The sequence below is a fragment of the Pinus tabuliformis genome, chromosome X (genome assembly GCF_031772625.1).
Source record: "Pinus tabuliformis cultivar Carrire ecotype Pingquan chromosome X, CPIR1, whole genome shotgun sequence".
Taxonomy (NCBI): domain Eukaryota; kingdom Viridiplantae; phylum Streptophyta; class Pinopsida; order Pinales; family Pinaceae; genus Pinus; species Pinus tabuliformis.
Window position 1 is genome coordinate 1394187125 of NC_142308.1, and position 18939 is coordinate 1394206063.

At 36.6% G+C, this 18939-nt stretch overlaps 1 protein-coding gene across 1 annotated transcript; it reads right to left on the reverse strand.

Annotated features, from left to right (window-relative positions):
- Positions 1 to 443: 443 nt before the first annotated feature.
- Positions 444 to 4691, reverse strand: LOC149145244 (uncharacterized). Its single transcript, XM_089452382.1, has 2 exons — positions 3005 to 4691; positions 444 to 2764 (listed from the first exon to the last, which is right to left on the reverse strand). Exons 1-2 carry the CDS (start codon positions 4689 to 4691, stop codon positions 444 to 446), a joined length of 4008 nt encoding a protein of 1335 aa, XP_089308508.1.
- Positions 4692 to 18939: the final 14248 nt, after the last annotated feature.

Genomic DNA, 18939 nt, shown 5'->3' on the forward strand with positions numbered 1-18939 from the left:
CGCTACCATCCGGGATATCAGCTGGAATCACTCTACGGTCCCCTCCACAGCAGCCTCCTTCAGCAGCAAAGGATTCCTTCTCCTCGGACCCAATTCGATTACAACATTCAGAGCCAGACCCTCCAAAAGCCTCAGCAGAACCGATACCCAGAATGATTCTGAACATCAGGAGGCATAGTAGCAGTTCGCTACAGCCTGAGCACCTATATAAACGAGCGCCTCTCCCTCGGTCCGCCCCCGCCATTAACTTCGCCATCAGAGCAGTTGCAGACGGATTATCCTCAATGCGTGCGGAGCCAACCCTCTGATAAATGCTGTGACTGATAACCCTTTCAACCATAACGCCTGCCATGCTTGAAGTCCCATCTTCCCACCTGGAGAACCGTCCGTCGCGCATGCTGGACATGTGCCGCTCCCACTTCACCGTCCACCATCCCATCGCCTTAAATGTCATGCAGAGCACCCGCATCCGGGGGTGTAGCTTCTTCCTGCACCATCTGGTTGCATTCCTGTAATTTGTCATTATTCAGAATTATGTTTGTTGGTCCTGTGAGTAAGGCTTGGTTGCTGTCGACCCCCACATTAGCTAGGAGATCGGCTACTTTGTTGCCATCCCTCTTGACATGACTGAATATTATTGCTCTGTTGTTAAGAAGCTCAAGTTCAATTGCTTCTAATCTGGCTGCCAGTCTCCAGCTCGTTGTAATCTTGCTGGCATGTGATCCATTAAGGAGTTGTTGAACCATATTGATGAGAAGCAAAGAATCTCCTTCTACTTCCAGGGGAAGGTAATTGTGTGTTCTGGCTAATTGGAGGCCTTGCCATAGGCCCTCCATTTCCGCAGAGTTATTGGTATCCCATCCAATGTTCCCAAAGTAGATCAGTTGAGGCTTCCCTGCATAATTTCTGAATATTCCACCATATCCTGCTTTTCCAGGGTTGCCCTTGGAGGCTCCGTCAAAGTTGAGCTTGATAGAGGGCTTTAGAGGTGCATTCCAGGAATCTTTTTTTGTATTGTTGGTTCTTGAGGGAGCATTGTTTAGAGAGGCATTAGGGAGTTGTATATTCCAATTTTCCATAATAGTTCTCTCCCTGTCGTTTGAGGGGAGGTCCTCCTGATTCCAGGTGTGAGTTAGCAGAGATTCTTTGAGGTTTATGCATAGTCTGTTCCATATTTGTTCTAACGAAGAACTCTGGTCTTTGAAAATGCGCTTGTTCCTTTCTTTCCATATTCCCCAAACGAGCTGTCCTGGGATTATTTTCCATAAATAATTGAGAATTTCACTCTTGTATGGTTTCTTTTGCCATTGACGCAGGGTATTGATGATATTCTCCGCTACTCTGCATCTTCTCTGACATCTGAAACTGATTTTTTCCCACAACTGATTGGCCATTGCGCAAGTGTAGAACAAGTGCTGCAATGTTTCCTCCTGGGTTTTGCAGTTGACACACATTGAGGGGCCATGATAATTTCTTCTCCTTAGCTTGTCCCAAGTTAGAATTCTCTGATGCCCTACTAGCCATAGAAATGTTGATACCTTAGGCCAGATACCTGCGTCCCATATTTTTCCCCAGATTAGATCGATGGGAGACTGGTTGGAGTTGATTAATTTATAGACTTCTGAGGTTGTGAAGGTGCCTTTTGGCGTATATCCCCATCGTAGGATGTCTTTGCCTTCTGAATGCCGTATGCGTCGGTTTTGGAGTTCACATTCCAGTCTTTCCTTGAAGGAGCTATCCATGTTCCTTGGTAACCTGTCATTTGGTATCCATTGCCTATATCCTTGCTCCTTCTCCTGGGTCCAGTAGTGTCTGATAGTTTGCCTCTGCTGCTCCTCCCCTATGCATGATGGTAAAGGATCTAGGATGCTGCTAAGCTTCGGCATTTGGTTCCAGGCATCCATCCAGAATCGTGCAGATTCGCCATCTCTTACTTCCCAGAAACTGTGTTGTTGTATTAACCTGTGATGCTGCTTGGCCGCATTCCATATGAGTGAGCCTTTTGCATTAGGTATAAACCTGATTAGCTCCTTTTGTGGTCTATTGTTTGCATATTTGGCTGTCCAAATGGTGGCCCATGGTTTGTCTGTGTTGGTGAGCCACTGCCACCATAGTTTGGCACACATTATCGCATTGCTTTGATTGGGGTCTCGTAGTCCAATGCCTCCCTTTTCTTTGGGCATGCATACAGTTGTCCAGTTTACCAGGGCCCATTTTCTGTTAGTGGCAGTGCTGCCCCATAGGAAGTTCCTTTGAAGATCCTTTATTCTTTTTAAAACCCATTTGGGCGCTGCTAGTATTGAAAACAGGTAGAGCGGCATAGCCTGGAGCACAGCCTTTATGAGCACCACCCTGCTAGCAATGTTTAGGGTTCGATGCGTCCAGAGATTGAGACGAGAATCCAGCTTCTCAATTAAGGTGCGCCATGAGGAATGTTTAATGGCTGAGTCAATGAGGGGGGCTCCTAGATATTTGGAGGGAAGGGAGTCAATGGGGAAGTCCAGAATGCGGGCTATAGCTCTCTGCACTACAGGAGAGGTATGAAAGAAGTAGATTTGGGATTTGGCATTATTAACACATGTGCCCGAGGCTGCAGAGAAGTCATTGAGAATGGATTTGAAGAGGGAGGCTTCCTGAACTGAAGGGTAGCCAAAGAGCATGTTGTCATCAACAAACTGTTGATGAGTAATGGCTGGGGTGCCATGAATGGAAATCCCTTTAAGCTGATGGGAAACTTGCGCAGATTTGATATGTCTACCTAATCCTTCAGCCATTAGAACGAACAGGAAGGGGGAAAGAGGATCGCCCTGTCAGATTCCTCTAGAAGGACTGAAAGGTTTAGAGGGAATGCCATTCACAAGTATGGAGAAGAAAGTGGATGATATAAGACTCATTATCCATCTCACCCACATGGGCGAGAAGCCATAAGCATTTAACATCTTTTTCATGTAGGTCCAACTTATTTTATCAAATGCTTTTGAGAGATCAAGCTTTAGAATCATACCTGCCTGTTTGTGATGCTTTAGGGAGTGAATGACTTCATGCGTAAGGATGATTCCATCGAGGATCTGCCTCCCTTCCACGTATCCAGACTGTTCCGGTGATATCAACAAAGGCAGAAGAGGCTTTAGTCTATTTGCTATTACTTTTGAAATAACCTTGTAGAGGACGTTGCACAGTGCTATAGGGCGGAACTTGTTCGGTGTGTTAGCGTTCTCCTCCTTTGGGATGAGTGCAATGAAGGTTGCGTTGAGAGAGGGTAAGAGCCAGTGAAGAGCTCTGGATTCCTCTACAACTTGCCAGACTTCCTCTTTTAAGATTTCCCAGAACTGATGATAGAAGGTGGTTGAAAAACCATCAGGTCCTGGTGCTTTGCCTGCTTTGAGCTGGTGCATTGCTGCATCCACTTCCTGAGGGAGAATAGGACGTAGGAGGATCTCATTATGCTCCTCTGTAATGATTTTTGGGATTTTTTTAATTATCTTATCAATGGCTGGATTCCTATTTGTCTCAGGCTCTTTGTGCACTTGTTTGAAGTGTTGAAGAAATTCCTCCTCTATTTCTTCATGCTTTTCCAATCTTGCCCCTTCCTGATTCTGTATGAATGATATGTTATTGTGCATTCGTCTTTGGACAGTGGTTCTATGGAAGAATTTGGTATTCCTTTCCCCCTCTTTTAACCATCTTATTCTGGACTTTTGCCTCCAAAGTATTTCCTCTTGCTTTCTCCTTTCTTCCAATTGTGTATTTATACGCTGCTCCTGTTCTAAGGTCCATATAGTATGTCCCTTGGTGATAATTTGTTGCTGCAGTTCTTCCATTTCCCTGTTCAGATTTTGCTGCTCCTTGAAAATATTTCCAAATGTTTCATGATTCCATTTCTTAATTTGGGCTTTTAGGTATTTGAGTTTCTGTTGAAACTGATACATTTTGGATCCTTCCGGTGGGTAGAAAGTACTCCATTTTAATTTGACGAAGTCCTTGAATGCATGGTGTTGAAGCCAACATTCTTCAAAGCGAAAGGGTCGCTTGATTGAGTTACCGGGCCTCTGCCATTGGAGTGAGATGGGCCAATGGTCAGATCCTGAGTAGGGTAAGATGGCAGTTGCTATATCCCCTCCTAGATGAACCGAATTGTCTGTGATTAAAAATCTGTCTAGCTTTGAGGCGATCTGATATTTTCCTGCTCTGCGGTTGCTCCATGTGTGTATGCCATTGCAGAATTGTAAGTCTATAAGAGAGTTGTTTTGTATAAAATCTTTAAAGTGGACATTCTCCTGATCCAGCCTTACTCTTCCTCCTCGTTTTTCCTCGAGCTTGGTGATCATATTGAAATCCCCGCCTATGATCCATAGAGGGTGCGTTCTGCTTAAGCTTAGTGCCTCGATTGTGTTGAGGAGGGCTATTTTGTTTCCAGCTTCCTGAGGAAAGTAAACATTAGTTAGGTTGCCATGAATGTTGGTTCCTATGATGTGAAATGTAGCTTGAATGATATTGTGGGAGGCATGAAAGTCATGGAGAAGGATCAGTTTTGGGTTCCACACTATAGCTAGTCCCCCTGATGCTCCTTCTGCGTCCACTGCTACTGATTGGCAACCTGGCCAAGCTCTGGAGAGGATGCTTCCTAGCGTACTGCTATTGCATTTAGTTTCCTGAAGAAAACACATTTGCGGTTTCTCCAATTTTATCATGTTTTTTAGAGATCTGAGTTTCCCTGGGCTATTGAGCCCTCGTAAATTCCATGAAGTTAGCTTCATTGTTCACTATTGAGGGAAGATTTGTAGTACTTCGTCAATTTTGCATACCTTCCTGAATCCACCAGGATTTTCCCCACTTCAATGGTTCTCTGTAATTCCGTTCTTCTTCCCCTCTTTTTGAAGTCTTTTGGGGGAAGGCTACCATCCCATGAACTGCTTGGTTGGATTCCTAGTTGCTTCTGCTGATATACCTTCGAGAGAACTACTTCCAATTTATTGAGCTGCATCTCTGGGATTTGATCATAGTTTTTTTTCTTGCAGGCCTGCTCGAGTTCAAGTAAGTCCAATCCTTCCATGTCAAAGTTTTCAGGTTCTTCCTCCATTATTTGCGGTTGACTTCTTTTATCATCTTTTTCTTCGTAGATGATAAGATGTTTCACAGATCTATCAACTTCCATGTCGTTTGTTTTCCCTGTATTATCAGTTTGGGTATCCATGGGTGAAGCATTTTTGTCAATGGAGATGGTTGATACAGGGGCAGAGCTGGAGGGGATGTTCAGATCTGACTTGGAGAGCGGAGATGAATTTGGCTTAGAGCTTAAGGGTGGATCTTCTGGGATTTGAGTCAGAATCTTAAAACTATTGCTTGTGGAGGGAAAAGATGCAGGATCTTGCTGAAGCTTCCTGCCTGGAGCAGGTTTTTTGTGGGCTCTTTTCCGGTTTTGAACTTTGGTAAAGCCCTCATGGGCTGTGGAATCAGAGGGATCAGAAGTAGGTGTTTTGTTATTTTGCGGGCAATCCCTAAATAAATGTCCCAGAGCATGGCATTTACGGCATCGAAACGGAACATGTTCATAATCTAGAGGTTGAATCCATTCATAGTCGTCATGGGAGAGACTTACCGAGTCCGGAAGCGCTTTGTCTAGTCGCATGAAGACACAGATGCGTGCATATGAAGTGTATCTTCTCAACTTTGTTTCTTCTGCTGCTTTTATATATTCCCCCAGCCCATTTCCTATGTCCTTGAGTATTCCTTCATCCCAATATTCCCCCGGAAGAGAATACATTCTGATCCAAACAGGGGCCCAGGTGAGGTCTTCCTTGTCCGGATTGAATCTTGCTATCCATTCTCTCAAGTACAAGCCTGCTGAGTTGAAGAAGTATGGGCCTTGATCTAAGATTCTGAACTTGTCTTCTAGGCAGAAGAATATGACTGTAAAAAAACCCTTCGGTCCTAACTGTAAGGTAATGTCGCCTTTGGGTTTCCATTTTGCTGAGATCCATCCATGCAGCGCTTTTTCTGTTGGCCACATTCCTATAAACTTTCCTATGAGTGCATGATCTGTCATGTACTGTATTCTCTCATTGATTTTCTGACTTGGCAGTTCTATCTTGGGTCTTTCCTCTGCTATTGGCTTGCAGGTTTTTGAGGTGACCTTGGATTGTTCCTCTGTCTGATCTTTTCCTTCTGGTGCTGCTCCAATCTTGTCAGTCGGTATTGTAGTTTCTTTCAATTTATTCTGCTGCTGTATCGTTTCCTGGCCTGCGCGGATTGATCCAAAAATTAGGGTATCCGATGTTCTTGACGGCGTCGTTTCTGTCAGAGGGGAGGGCTTTGAGGCCCCCCCGGGGAGGGTCCATGTGCGCCAAGGGTTTCCTGAGGTACTGTGTCAGTCGCAGATGCCTGACCTTTGCAGTCTGCAGAGCTTATCCGAAACTCGATGGCGTCGGGGGTCTGCTGTAAACCTTATTTGCAGAGCGCTTCCTGCCCGATATTTCTGATATTGTTAGAGAAGGTAACATTTTAATTTCTTTCAAAGGATATGTGTGTGTGTGTGTGTGTGTGTTTTATGTTTTGAAAATAATTGTGTATAAATATCTAAATAATAGTTAAAATATAGATCTAAATATATGATAAAATCAAGTATATGTTGATAACTAATTTCTTGTTAATTATGATCTAAAATTACACTTCTTTAATTATGTAGGAGATGTTTTTGTTGTAGTTTCACCCATTAACAACATAGAAATCAAGTATTATTTGATATCATGCACTGAACGGAAGATGAAGTTATTGGAATATTATGATGATAACAATTTTATTTATGAAAGAAGGTCTATTATACTGAACATATATTTTTTCCAAGAAACTCATCAAGCCAAGAGTCATGTTTATTATAAATACTATCAATCTGATGCCATAAGTTGTCAACATAGTCACTTGTTGTGTGCAACATGTATAAAGTTGATGGAAGTTCAATCAAGAAAAAAATGGAAAGTTAAAAAATGGAGAATGTCAAAAGTTGACCATGATCGGATCGTTGAGGATGGATCATTAAGGATGACATTCCGTTATGATTTTTTTAATTGAGTTGTCCAACAATATCTTCTCCTTATTCATCTTTGAGAAAGAGTTCATGTATAGTGTTAGGCTTTCTTTTTATGCACTCTTAAGTTGTCAATTCTAGCTAACTTACTAAGTACTACAAAATTGTTTTCATTAATATGGTGGCTTTGTTGTTAAGTTAAAAAGGAATTCATTTTATTGTGTTTGTCCTATACATGCACTGCATACAAAACCTATCAAAACTAAAAATGCATGCCCCACACATAGTATTTAATATTTGAAATTTCATAAATATTTTAATGCAACTTTTAAGATTCATGCAACTTTAGTTGATTCAACATTGCAATTTTTAATTCTCAATCTCTAAGCTTTCTCAAATTTCATGAAAAATGCAATTTAGGATCTGAAAGTGGACTTTAATATAAAGAAGGTACAATTTATAATGTATGCTTTATAATGAAATTTTATAGTATGTTTATATTGAACAACTTCACAAAACCTAAGAATCAACCCAATTCCTTATTATCTTTTACTAACATTATGAGAATCATCATGTAAAATGTACGAACTAAATGCAAATTTATAAACATTGTTTCATATTCATGAAGTTATATGTAAAACCTTTAAGCATCAAACTATGCATCATGCAAAATGTTACATGTTTTAAATAGTGTTTATTGTTGATTTAACTCATAAACTATAACTTGAAACCTTACATCAAACAAAGAGTTGGAAGTTAACTAGAACAACCAAGCAAAGGTTGATCCAAGATAACTTTGGTGGGTAATAATGAAATCCAAAATGGCATGCATTCTACTTATCATTTAATTTGAAACATGCATCACTTTAAAAGATGGTATGGGGAAATTGTAACTATTACAAAGAGTATCAAAATTTGGGTAGAAACTTTATATTAAAAGTTAAAAGTATCAACCCACATCCATAGTAGTCCTTATATACAATATAAAGATCTATTCATGAATGCAAAATGATCTATAGTTATATGATTGTTTTAGATATCTACACCATTATAAGATTCATTCAGATGAAAAATGTACCATGTTTTGTAATTTGCAGTTTTACTATTCATTAAACAAAGTTTGACAAAACAACTTTGAACAAAACCTAAGAATCATATACTAACATTATAAGAATGACGATGCAAAATGTACCAAATAAATGCAAATTTAATTCCATTGCTTCATATTCATGACCTTAAATGTAAAAAATTTAAACATAAAACCATGCATCATGCACAATGTACCATGTTTTATAATGCAATTTTATAGTATGTTTCCCTTGAACAACTTTATATTAAAGTTAAGTATCAACCCACATCCATAGTAGCCCTTTTATACAAGATGATGATCTATTTACGAATGAAAAATGTATATCATATTTTATCATGCAATTTTAAGTTATGATTAAACATTTTAGACATCTACACCATGATAAGATTCATGAATGCAAAATGTACCATGTTTTGTAATTTGCAATTTTACTATTCATTAAACAGCTTGACAAAACAACTTTGAACAAAACATGAGAATCATGTACACTAACATTATAAGAATCATAATGAAAAATGTACCAACTAAATGAAAATTTACTTGCATTGCTTCATATTCATGAACTTAAATGTAAAACCTTTAAGCATCAAACCATGCATCATGCAAAATGTACCACGTTTTATAATGCAATTTTATAGTATGTTTTCCTTGAACAACTTTATATTAAAAGTTAAATATCAACCCACATCCATAGTAGCTCTTTTATACAAGATTATGATTCATTCATGAATGCAAAATGTACCTTGTTTTGTAATTTGCAATTCTACTATTCATTAAACAACTTGACAAAACAACTTTGAACAAAACCTAAGAATCATGTCTACTAACATTATAAGAATCATCATGCAAAATGTACCAACTAAATACATGTTTACTTTCATTACTTCATATTCATGATCTTAAATGTAAAACCTTTAAGCATCAAACCATGCATCATGCAAGATAAAGAGTTTTATTTAAAATGCATCAAATCATGCATCATGCAGCAAACCACCAAACCATGCATTATGCATTATGCATCATGCATCATGTATAATAAGAGTTCTATTTAAAATATGTCCAAATTTTATATCATTATAAAAGTAAATATAAGAAAAAGTTGTCAAATAATTATCTTCTACTAACATTATAAGACTCATCATGCAAAATGTACATAAACTCCAAAATTAGAATATATTAATGATCAATTCATAATAAAGAGTTCTATATAAAATATGTCCAAAATTTATATAAAATGTTATAAAAGTAAATATAATAAAAAGTTGTCAAATAAAAATATGCATCAAAAAGATCAATTCATAATAAAGAGTTTTATTTTAAATATGTCCAAAATTTATATCATGATAAAAGTAAATATAATAAAAAGACTGTCAAATAAAAATTTGCATCAAAGAGAATCTCGCTGAAATATATGATCTATCAACATCCTCGTGCTCTCATCAGTATCATGGGTGCCCTGCACAACATGTGTAATATGCATATATACATAAGATTGTGTACTTTAAAATTAAATTTTAATGTTTTAAAATTAAATGAGAATTTAATCATCAAAACAAAATTATAAAAGGTTTCAAATTCCATGCAATACCTCATGGTGTTCCCCCTGCATTGCGCCCTCATGGATGCCCTGTACAATACATGCACATGTATATATTAAAATTTTAAAATTGCACATGAAAATGCATAAACTCGCAATATTAAAAAAATTGTTACAACTTTTTCAAATTGTGTAGATGATCCTATCCCCAAATTTGACTCCATTTCGAATGTCCCTAGAGAAGGGAAACTATCTCCATAAACCTAAAATTCAGAAGTTTTAAAACTGTAAGATAGAGATGTCATTTTTGAATGAAACTTGCTTCAATTTATAACAAAAAAAAAGAAATATTCAATACTTCTAACAAGCGAATATTTGACACATCTCCTAATAGGGAAGAAGAGAGTGGAACTATGTCGAGAACACTGAATGGAATCATAATTTATTAACATTTAATTATATATGTAATTATTTCTTTTACAAATATGTATTCACAATATCAATATAATAAAAGTAAAATAATAGTATCAACATGAAATCTTAAAAGAAAACTAACATATCTCAACATATCTTGATTGGAACTTGAACCTGAGATCGTGATATTGTCTAAATTTTTTGTTCAACAAATGACTTAACTACAAATGATGAACATATGTTACATTCGTGTTAGATTATATCTGAAAAAGTTTACAAAAAGTATGTGAATCAACATTAACACATACATTACATTACATTAAAATATTCACCCTAAACATTAACACATACCGATCCCATGCCCTCTTCCTCATGACCAATTAGGTTTTTCCAACCATCTCAAAAACCCTTTGCATATGCTTTAACCTCTTCAATATTCATATTATTTATCTCCTCATCTGATTTATATACAAAATTAGCATGTGCACTTGTACTCTTTGTCGATTTAGACTCGCATCAATTCAAGTCAATGTAGTATTTATGTTGTCTATAATGGCATCCCTTTCTTCTTAACCAATCTGAGAAGTGGCATCCATCTTCAACCACAAAGTTACCAGACGTGGAGGTTGAGGTACCAAAGGTGGTGGAGGGTGAGGCAATTCAATATCCCTTAATGCACCCTTACGTTCATATGTTCAACCTCTCCCAGTACCATAAAATTCAGATGGAAGATCAGTATAATCAAGTCTCATACCAAAAAATAATTCTACATAAAATAATTTTGCAAAATAATGTGGAACATCATCATTCCATAACATCCATACACTGCAAGGAACTTATCATACAAATGGTGGGCTATTTCAGGGTGCTTGAAATATTGCACCTTCAGCATCTTTCTTTTCGGCCCTTCTTTGAAATTAAACATAGATTTCACATGTGCTTTTGTAACCCTTCTACTTACCTCGACCCATTTATCGAGACCCATCACTGCTTCCTTTCTACGCCTCATCATATCTATAAAGTAATCAGTTGTTGGCCAAATTTTCTTGTATCAAGAAATGAGCTTAGAGAGTGCATAACTATTTCTAAGCTTTGTCGACTCTCTACAGTGAGCTCCAAACTCTGAAGATCTTTATTCAATTTTGAACAATGACCTATGCACCTTTGTAACATACATTGTTGGGCATTTGTTTCCCAAGGAAGATCATTAGGAATATCAGATGGATAGGTGGTAGTTGGTGTACTATCTTCTTCTTGGATTGCCCTGCTTCGCCTACATTTACTTTGTTCGACATTTTCACCCCCTGCTTCAATATAATTACATAAATATAAAAACATGTTCAAATGTATTTATACACATGCAAGATAGACATGTACATGTATATGTACATACAATTCATTTACATGTACAAATTTGTTTTAACATAGTGTATATATATATACACACACACACACACACACACACACACACACACATATATATATATATATATATATAGATAAAATTATAATTTACCAAAATGATGAGGATCATGATGATCTGATTGAGATTAATGACCATTGGGAGAATGTTGACCACCCTCACACAATGACATAGTGAGAGATGCTTCTAAAAAAAAATAGAAATTATAATAAATTAATTAAGTTAAATTGACAAAAATCTATTCAATATATGTATGTACATATGATTCTACCTATTTATCATTTAAGTAAATGCACATAAACATATATATATATATATATATATATATATATATATATCTATATATATATATATATATATATATATATATATATATAGATATAGATATATATATATATATATATATACACCCTACCACGATGATGTGAACGATGGCCCTCCATTGATTGATCTAATACTCTCTTCGACCTAATGAGAGATGCTCCTCAAAAATATGAAATTTGTTGTAAATTAATAAATCTAAATTGAAAAAAATCAATTACATATGTATGTACATATGATTATACAAATATCTTTTAAAAACTCGCACATAAACATATATATACCACAATCATGATGTAACGAATGATGGCCCTCCCTCGATTCATCTAATAATATCCTAGGTCCATGACCAATCTCATTAACATGCATAGAAAGTCGCTCTCTAGTCGATGCATGCGACTCAATTGATGCTCTATCATGTTTACGCCTCAAAGAATCAAGTGGAAACTACTCATGTCATGATCCAGGCCCTCGATCCCTGCCCCGCACCCCCCCCCCCCCCCCCCCCCCCCCCCACACACACACACATATAAACCCTTGAAGTTACCTCCTTCATTTAAAAATATTTAAAATTTCTATTTTAAAAGATCAAGAATTCAGAAAGTTAATGTAACTATCCAAGGGTTTCTTCAAAATTATTTGGTGTAAATTCTTCATTAAAATAAACTCAAGACTAAAAATACAAATGTTGAAGTGCACATTTTGAGAATTAAATACAAAATTTTCTAAAGCATGACAAGTTCACCAAGTTGTGCTTACATAGTGGGGGTACACTTAGTATAGTATTGAAAAAAAACACATGGTCATTAAAAACACTACATTTATAACTAAAAAACACACATATCAAAGATATCTTACAATGTTCATCAATAAATTCTGATGGAGAGCTCTTGACACCAATTCATATTTCACACACAAATCTTGAATTGGCATTGCCCCATACAATAGATCACTAGACATCCTATTAACATTTTCACAATGTCTTATGCTAAATGATTGAAAATGACTAACAATATTTTTTGCTTTTCCATGCAGTTGTTTTAACCTCTCCTTTTTGACTTGGTACACACCTTTCATCTGGTTGCCCACAAGTTTAGAATTTGTGAAGACTATAATTCCATTGGATCCATACTCCCTAGTTATTCCTAAGCCTTCTATTAATGCAATGTAATATGCTTCATTGTTTGTTGTTCTTCTATGTACATTCCTTTTCCTTTGGAGGACTTTGTTCGTCGCAATATTACGTAGCACATAAGTAATGATTGCTTGCTCTGGATTGGGATAACAAGAAAATACTATGCATAATGTGCATTTTTCAACCATGCTTAATGGGTTTTCCGATCCCTGTAAAAAAAAAATCAATAAAATGAATAATATATTTATTTATTGCAATGTCTTAGATTATGGGAGAATGATGAAAAATAAATATCTATTGTGATTGAATGATGGAATATTACAAGAAGGATTTAGCCTATAATTTTATATCTGACACTTGGATATGATGATTAACACCAACAAAGGAATATGATGAGGTCAAAACATGATGAGGAAGAAATAATTATATGGACTTATGTGGGTGCATCGAGTTTGGTATGCAAAATGGATTGTTAGGACTTATTTCCCAAGGTTTCCTTAGATGCATATAAGATCCTAATGTGTATATGTTGAGTCATATTTGATTTTCTAGTTATGTCGATAGGCATCTCTTCTTGAAAACGGTCACGCCAACCTTCGTCTACACTTTTGTCATTGGACTGACATCTGTCCCATGGTTCGACAATGACATATGTCCTCTATCGACATCATCACCACCCAATCCCTCTAAATTGAGGAACTAACAACATTTATTCTTTTAACATCCCATACCAAGACAAGGGGAACTCTTCTAGAAGGAATGTGAGTCTTTTGGTAGAGAAAATGGGATAAAAAACATTCCACCAATCCATTTGATCACTTCAGAAAAATTTATTACGTTGGACTCAGGTTTAATTTGCCAGAGAAACCCTAAAATTCCACCTTATTTTTGACGGGCAAAGGTTCGACTAGCATTGGATGTTATTATGGTATCCGACATAATAGATTGAGTAGTTAGCGTTGGATAGATAATTGATGGAATTCATCAGAGTTCCTCAAGTTGTAGGAGAAAGCAGTTCTAATGACATTAGAATTCCGAACAAGATCGTTTATATGCATGTTTCATATGTTTAAGTTACCGCATGGATTGGACACTTTTATATTAAACACATCGACAATGCTCATAAACAATCGGTAGCTCCAATCATTAGGTGATGGCAACCCAAGGGTTTCCTTTGTTTATATTAAATTTTACAGAGTAAGCCTCTGGTTAGGGGTCTAGTTCTTTTTCCTTAACATGATTCTGATGATGTGTTTTTTAATTAATTATATTGATTAATGAAAAATATCCCATTACTTTATTTAGATTTTTTATACTATATATGTTACTCTTTACCTTGTTTTTATTACAACCTTGCAGATTTGATTCAAAGAACAACTAGAAAATTTGTAGAATTAGGAGGTGGAACCAAGTATGATGTTATGAATCCCTTGTAATTTTTTTTTTTCACTTTACACAAATGAAATCTAAGTGTTTGTCTAAAGCTGAAGTGTGTGTTGGTCATTCTTGTTGTAGGAAATGACAAAGGGGAGTACAATTATAGTCAGTTGGAGCTGTAGATGCCATGGCATTTCTCCTTTTTTGTTTGGAGGCAGAAACAAAATTTATAAAATAAGAATTTACATATTCAAATCAATATTGTAACAAGTTGTGTCTGTGAAGACACATAACTGGTTATTAATGCTCCATTTTTATTTAATGAATTAATTATTGTTCTTCTAAACTGTGAAATGAGTAAAACTAACAAAATACATTGCCAACAAATTCAATGGAGGATTTTTTTTGTGTTACAACAATAATGACATCAACAATTTTTTGTTTATCGATGTATTAAAATGACGAACATGTTGTTACAAAATCATTTTGTATCCTATATATGTTACTCTTTACCTTGTTTCTATTACAACCTTGCAGATTTGATTCAAAGAACAACCAAAAAATATGCAGAATTAGGAGGTGGAACCAAGTATGATGTTATGAATCACTTGTAATGATGAAATGATCCTACTTTTCTCAAAGTAGATTTTTAATGATGAAATGAGATTTCAAAAGGAGAAATGTGTCTTCCAAAAAATATCATGGATTTTGTATTGATTAAACTTCAACATTGTTTAATAAGACAATGTATTTTTCTTCCCGGGAATGAAGAATAAGTATTTTTTTCAGGAAAGTTAAAATGATTTGTAAATTGGTGAGTAATTTATTATTTAATGGAAATATTTGAAACTTAAATGGAAGAGAGAATCAAATGAACACATCATTTATATAAATAAGTAGAAAATGTGATGTGGAGAAATTAAATAGAAGAAAAAATCCAATTAGAACCTGAAGTATATGTTATGTTTTTTATTTTCAACTATAAAAATAAAGTACCAAAAATAAGATACTCAATATGAAGTTGTGATAGAAAATTTGATCTAAATGTCTGTTACAAAAAATTGACACTCATTGATGACAAACAGATGAGTTAACCTCTTGGTCTTTATATGCTAAACTATATTATATTGTAGCACCGTCCTCCCACATCTAGCCAAGTAACTGACCAATCAGGGTAAACATGTGACGCGAAGTTACTATGATATGATTCGAATCCCTATGTGTCAGTTAAGGAAGTGGAATCGGTGGAACACATCACATAAACCTTCCACATCAGCAATAGAACTCCCAGGAGCCATCCCAACCACTTAGGTAACCAACCCCTGAGACCAACTGAATTTTTAGTGCATCAAATCCCTGGACACTCCCTTGATATGGACAAGGGTGCGTCTGGGAGGCTCCAAATGCTCCCACAACAAGGGCAAGGGAGATTCCAGGGAATTTATTCCCTAATGTTGTTCCTATGACTCTGGGATTTGTGCCACTTTTTCAGGCCCAAAGCCCAGGTAACTACCCAGAACTCAATGAAACCTTTAGAAATGAAATTACACAACATAACAATGATACATTTGCAAAAACATCGACAAGGACTAGGCTGGACCCCTACTAGCCATGACAATCATTTTGTTAAACATTTCACAAATATGAAAACTACAGGCCTTAACAATAGAACTGAGCATAGGGGTCTCATATTTATCTGAAAATTGCTAACAAGCATTGATGCCTCAACACATTAGCTGCAATTTCATCTATTAGGCCATAGATACATTGTTCATTCATTTACAAGTAAAAACATGATATGAGCCAAACATCATGGCTTCCATAAAACTCATTCATAACCAGCATATAAACATCAGATATGCTAAGCATAGAACAACCATATAAGCCACATAATAATAAGTGTATATACCCATTAATACCAAGGAGAAAGAGAGCTCTTATTGATGATATCATAGGATGAACAGGTATGGGGCTTCCATGGACCACTCGACCGTAGACTAGGCTGAACCAAATATTTCTTTCAGACAGTCACCCTCATGTCATATTCCAAGCATGAATGTGGGATCTCATGGAACAATCCATCAAAACTGAACCAAGGCTTCCAGAGGCCAAACCACCATACAGTCGGACATCACAAACCATCATCAGATTGGTCTCTACCCAAGCCTTCGAGGGTTCCATATCATTTGTTCCAACCTGGCTTCCAAGACTAGTAACTCAACCCACGACTGCTGCCAAGCTCCAGAGCGTTTGTCCAACCAAGGCTCCAGGACTAGTAACTAAACCCATATTTGTTGCCAGGCTCCAGAGCATTTGTCCAACCACGGCTCCACGACTAGTAACTCAACCCACCAAGGGCTCTAGAGCATTTTTCAAACCAAGACTCCATAACTAATAACTTAACCCAAGCTGTTAAAGGGCTCTAGAGCATTTGTCCAACCAAGGCTCCAGGACTAGTAACTCAACCCAAGCCTTTTCAGGGATTCCAGAGCATTTGTCCAACCAAGGATCCAGGAACTAATAATGCAACCCAAGCTAAAGGAAACATGAGAACCAACCAGAAACAAAAAGAAATGAACCCACAACACCATGTATATCCTGGAAATGGTAAGGCTAGACAAATCCACTATTAATCTAGGCTATCCTCCATGTCGATAATAGATCATAACCAAGAAACCACATGCATATGCCATGCATACTAAAACTAGTGAGGAAACATATATGCAACTTAGTATCTTCAAGAAGAACCTATTGTAGTTACTGATCCCGATGTCCTCTTGCGCTTTCCTACTCTTCCTTTTCATTCTTGCTCCAAAAATCCAAGTTTTCCACACTCCCCAGGAGTATGAGAGAGAGAGAATAAAATGAGAGCTCCAAAACTAAATTGAAAAAATATTACACTAACCAAGCCTGCCCACTAATCCTCAAAAACCTTTTTATTAATGAGGTCTCTATTTTCTTAATTTTCCATTATTTTCCTTCATTTTCCTGCTCACATGCAACATGTGACCTTTCACCTTCCTTTTCTCTTAATTTCCATTGTTTTCATAAATAAATGTCAATCAATGTCGCTTTTCCTTTTCAATGCCTTTGCCATTGCCTATGACAATTTCCTTAGCCATAATAAATTGAAGTGACACCCACTAGGATGTTTTTCCCACCATTTAGCTTGGAATATGTGTCCCATGACCTTGGTCTTATATTTTTTACATGGATTTGTAATGAGGGCTATTATAGAACCATCCCCCTTGGGGGAACACCACCCTTAGTGTTCAATGACACCTATAACCAATAAGACTGCTGAAAAAACCAAACATACTGCCCATGGAGCTTTATAACACAACTCATTGTACTATTTACAATAATCACTACTGAAACATGACAATCATACCATTTACTAGAGCTTTATAACACAACTCATTACGATCTTTACAATAATAACCACATATACACACATACACATTGTTTCACCTAACAAATAATCATACAATCTATGGAGTTTTATAAATCCAGCTCGATACAATATTTACAATAATATACACGTATACACATATGTACATTTTCTCAACCAACAAATAAAGGATATGATGCTTGCATCAACAACAAGGGAATCCAGAGGCTCATACCTCCACCCTCAAAGTAATACCAAGATTCAACTCCTTCCCAGGAAGACCTGAATCCATTGCAAGGTTAAATCTGCATCCAATGTCCAACGCTACAATCTAATGCCACTTGTCCTCTCAATGAACAATTACTGGCTTATTGTTCTAGGCACACTCTGAATGTGCATCTAATTCCATTTGGCAATGAAATGACCAAACCAAATCCATCACTAGACCTTCCCTTCTCTGCTACATAGTCCTCGCCTGATCCAATCACCCTCTTCTGTGTAGTCGCACACCTTCCAAGTTCTGTTGGCACCTCCATCCTGGGAATTCCATCACTCAACAAGGTTTCCTCACATAGAAAGGTCAAGAAAGCAAGTCATATAGTTGCCTCAAAACCATCATACCGGTGATAACATGCTCATGGAAATCAATGGACACTATTGGGTACTAGTGTCCCACAATGGCCCTGCTCTTGAATTCTTTACCAACATACTGCTTCTTGTTCCAATTCCTTTTGCTGTTGTTGCTAATGCTTTTCATCAGTTTTGACCACCCAACCAAGCATTTCATGCTTTCCTATACCAAGCACATAATTTCCATTAGATTCAAAATAAATTGAAATAACTTCAAATCATACCTCATTGGTGGCTTGTCAATAAGGTACATTTGCAATTCTGTTCGTTTCCTATCACAACAAGTCAAACTAGCATCTTTGACCAAATCATCATGTATAAACATATCACATTAGGTTAGCTCAAAACACAACCATCATAGATCAAAATCATAAATCACATGTAACCATCATAAACCATAATCATAGATCACATGTAATCATCATAGACCAGAATCATAAATCACATGCATAATAAAACTGAAATAAAATACTGATACTTATCCTTTAATCAATCCTTAGCTTCTACCTTTGTCCTTATTTTGTATGCACTCCAGATCAGTTGCCACACTCGACAAACACCCAATTCCTTCTCTTCAACCATGTACACATACACATA

Bases quoted from the DNA above. Each gene is read 5' to 3' on its own strand.
- LOC149145244 (XM_089452382.1), bottom strand. From the start codon at position 4,691: ATGATAAAATTGGAGAAACCGCAAATGTGTTTTCTTCAGGAAACTAAA. The intron at 2,765-3,004 runs GTATGATTCTAA...TAATGGCTGAAG, and splicing joins AAAGCATCACAAACAGGCAG to GATTAGGTAGACATATCAAA.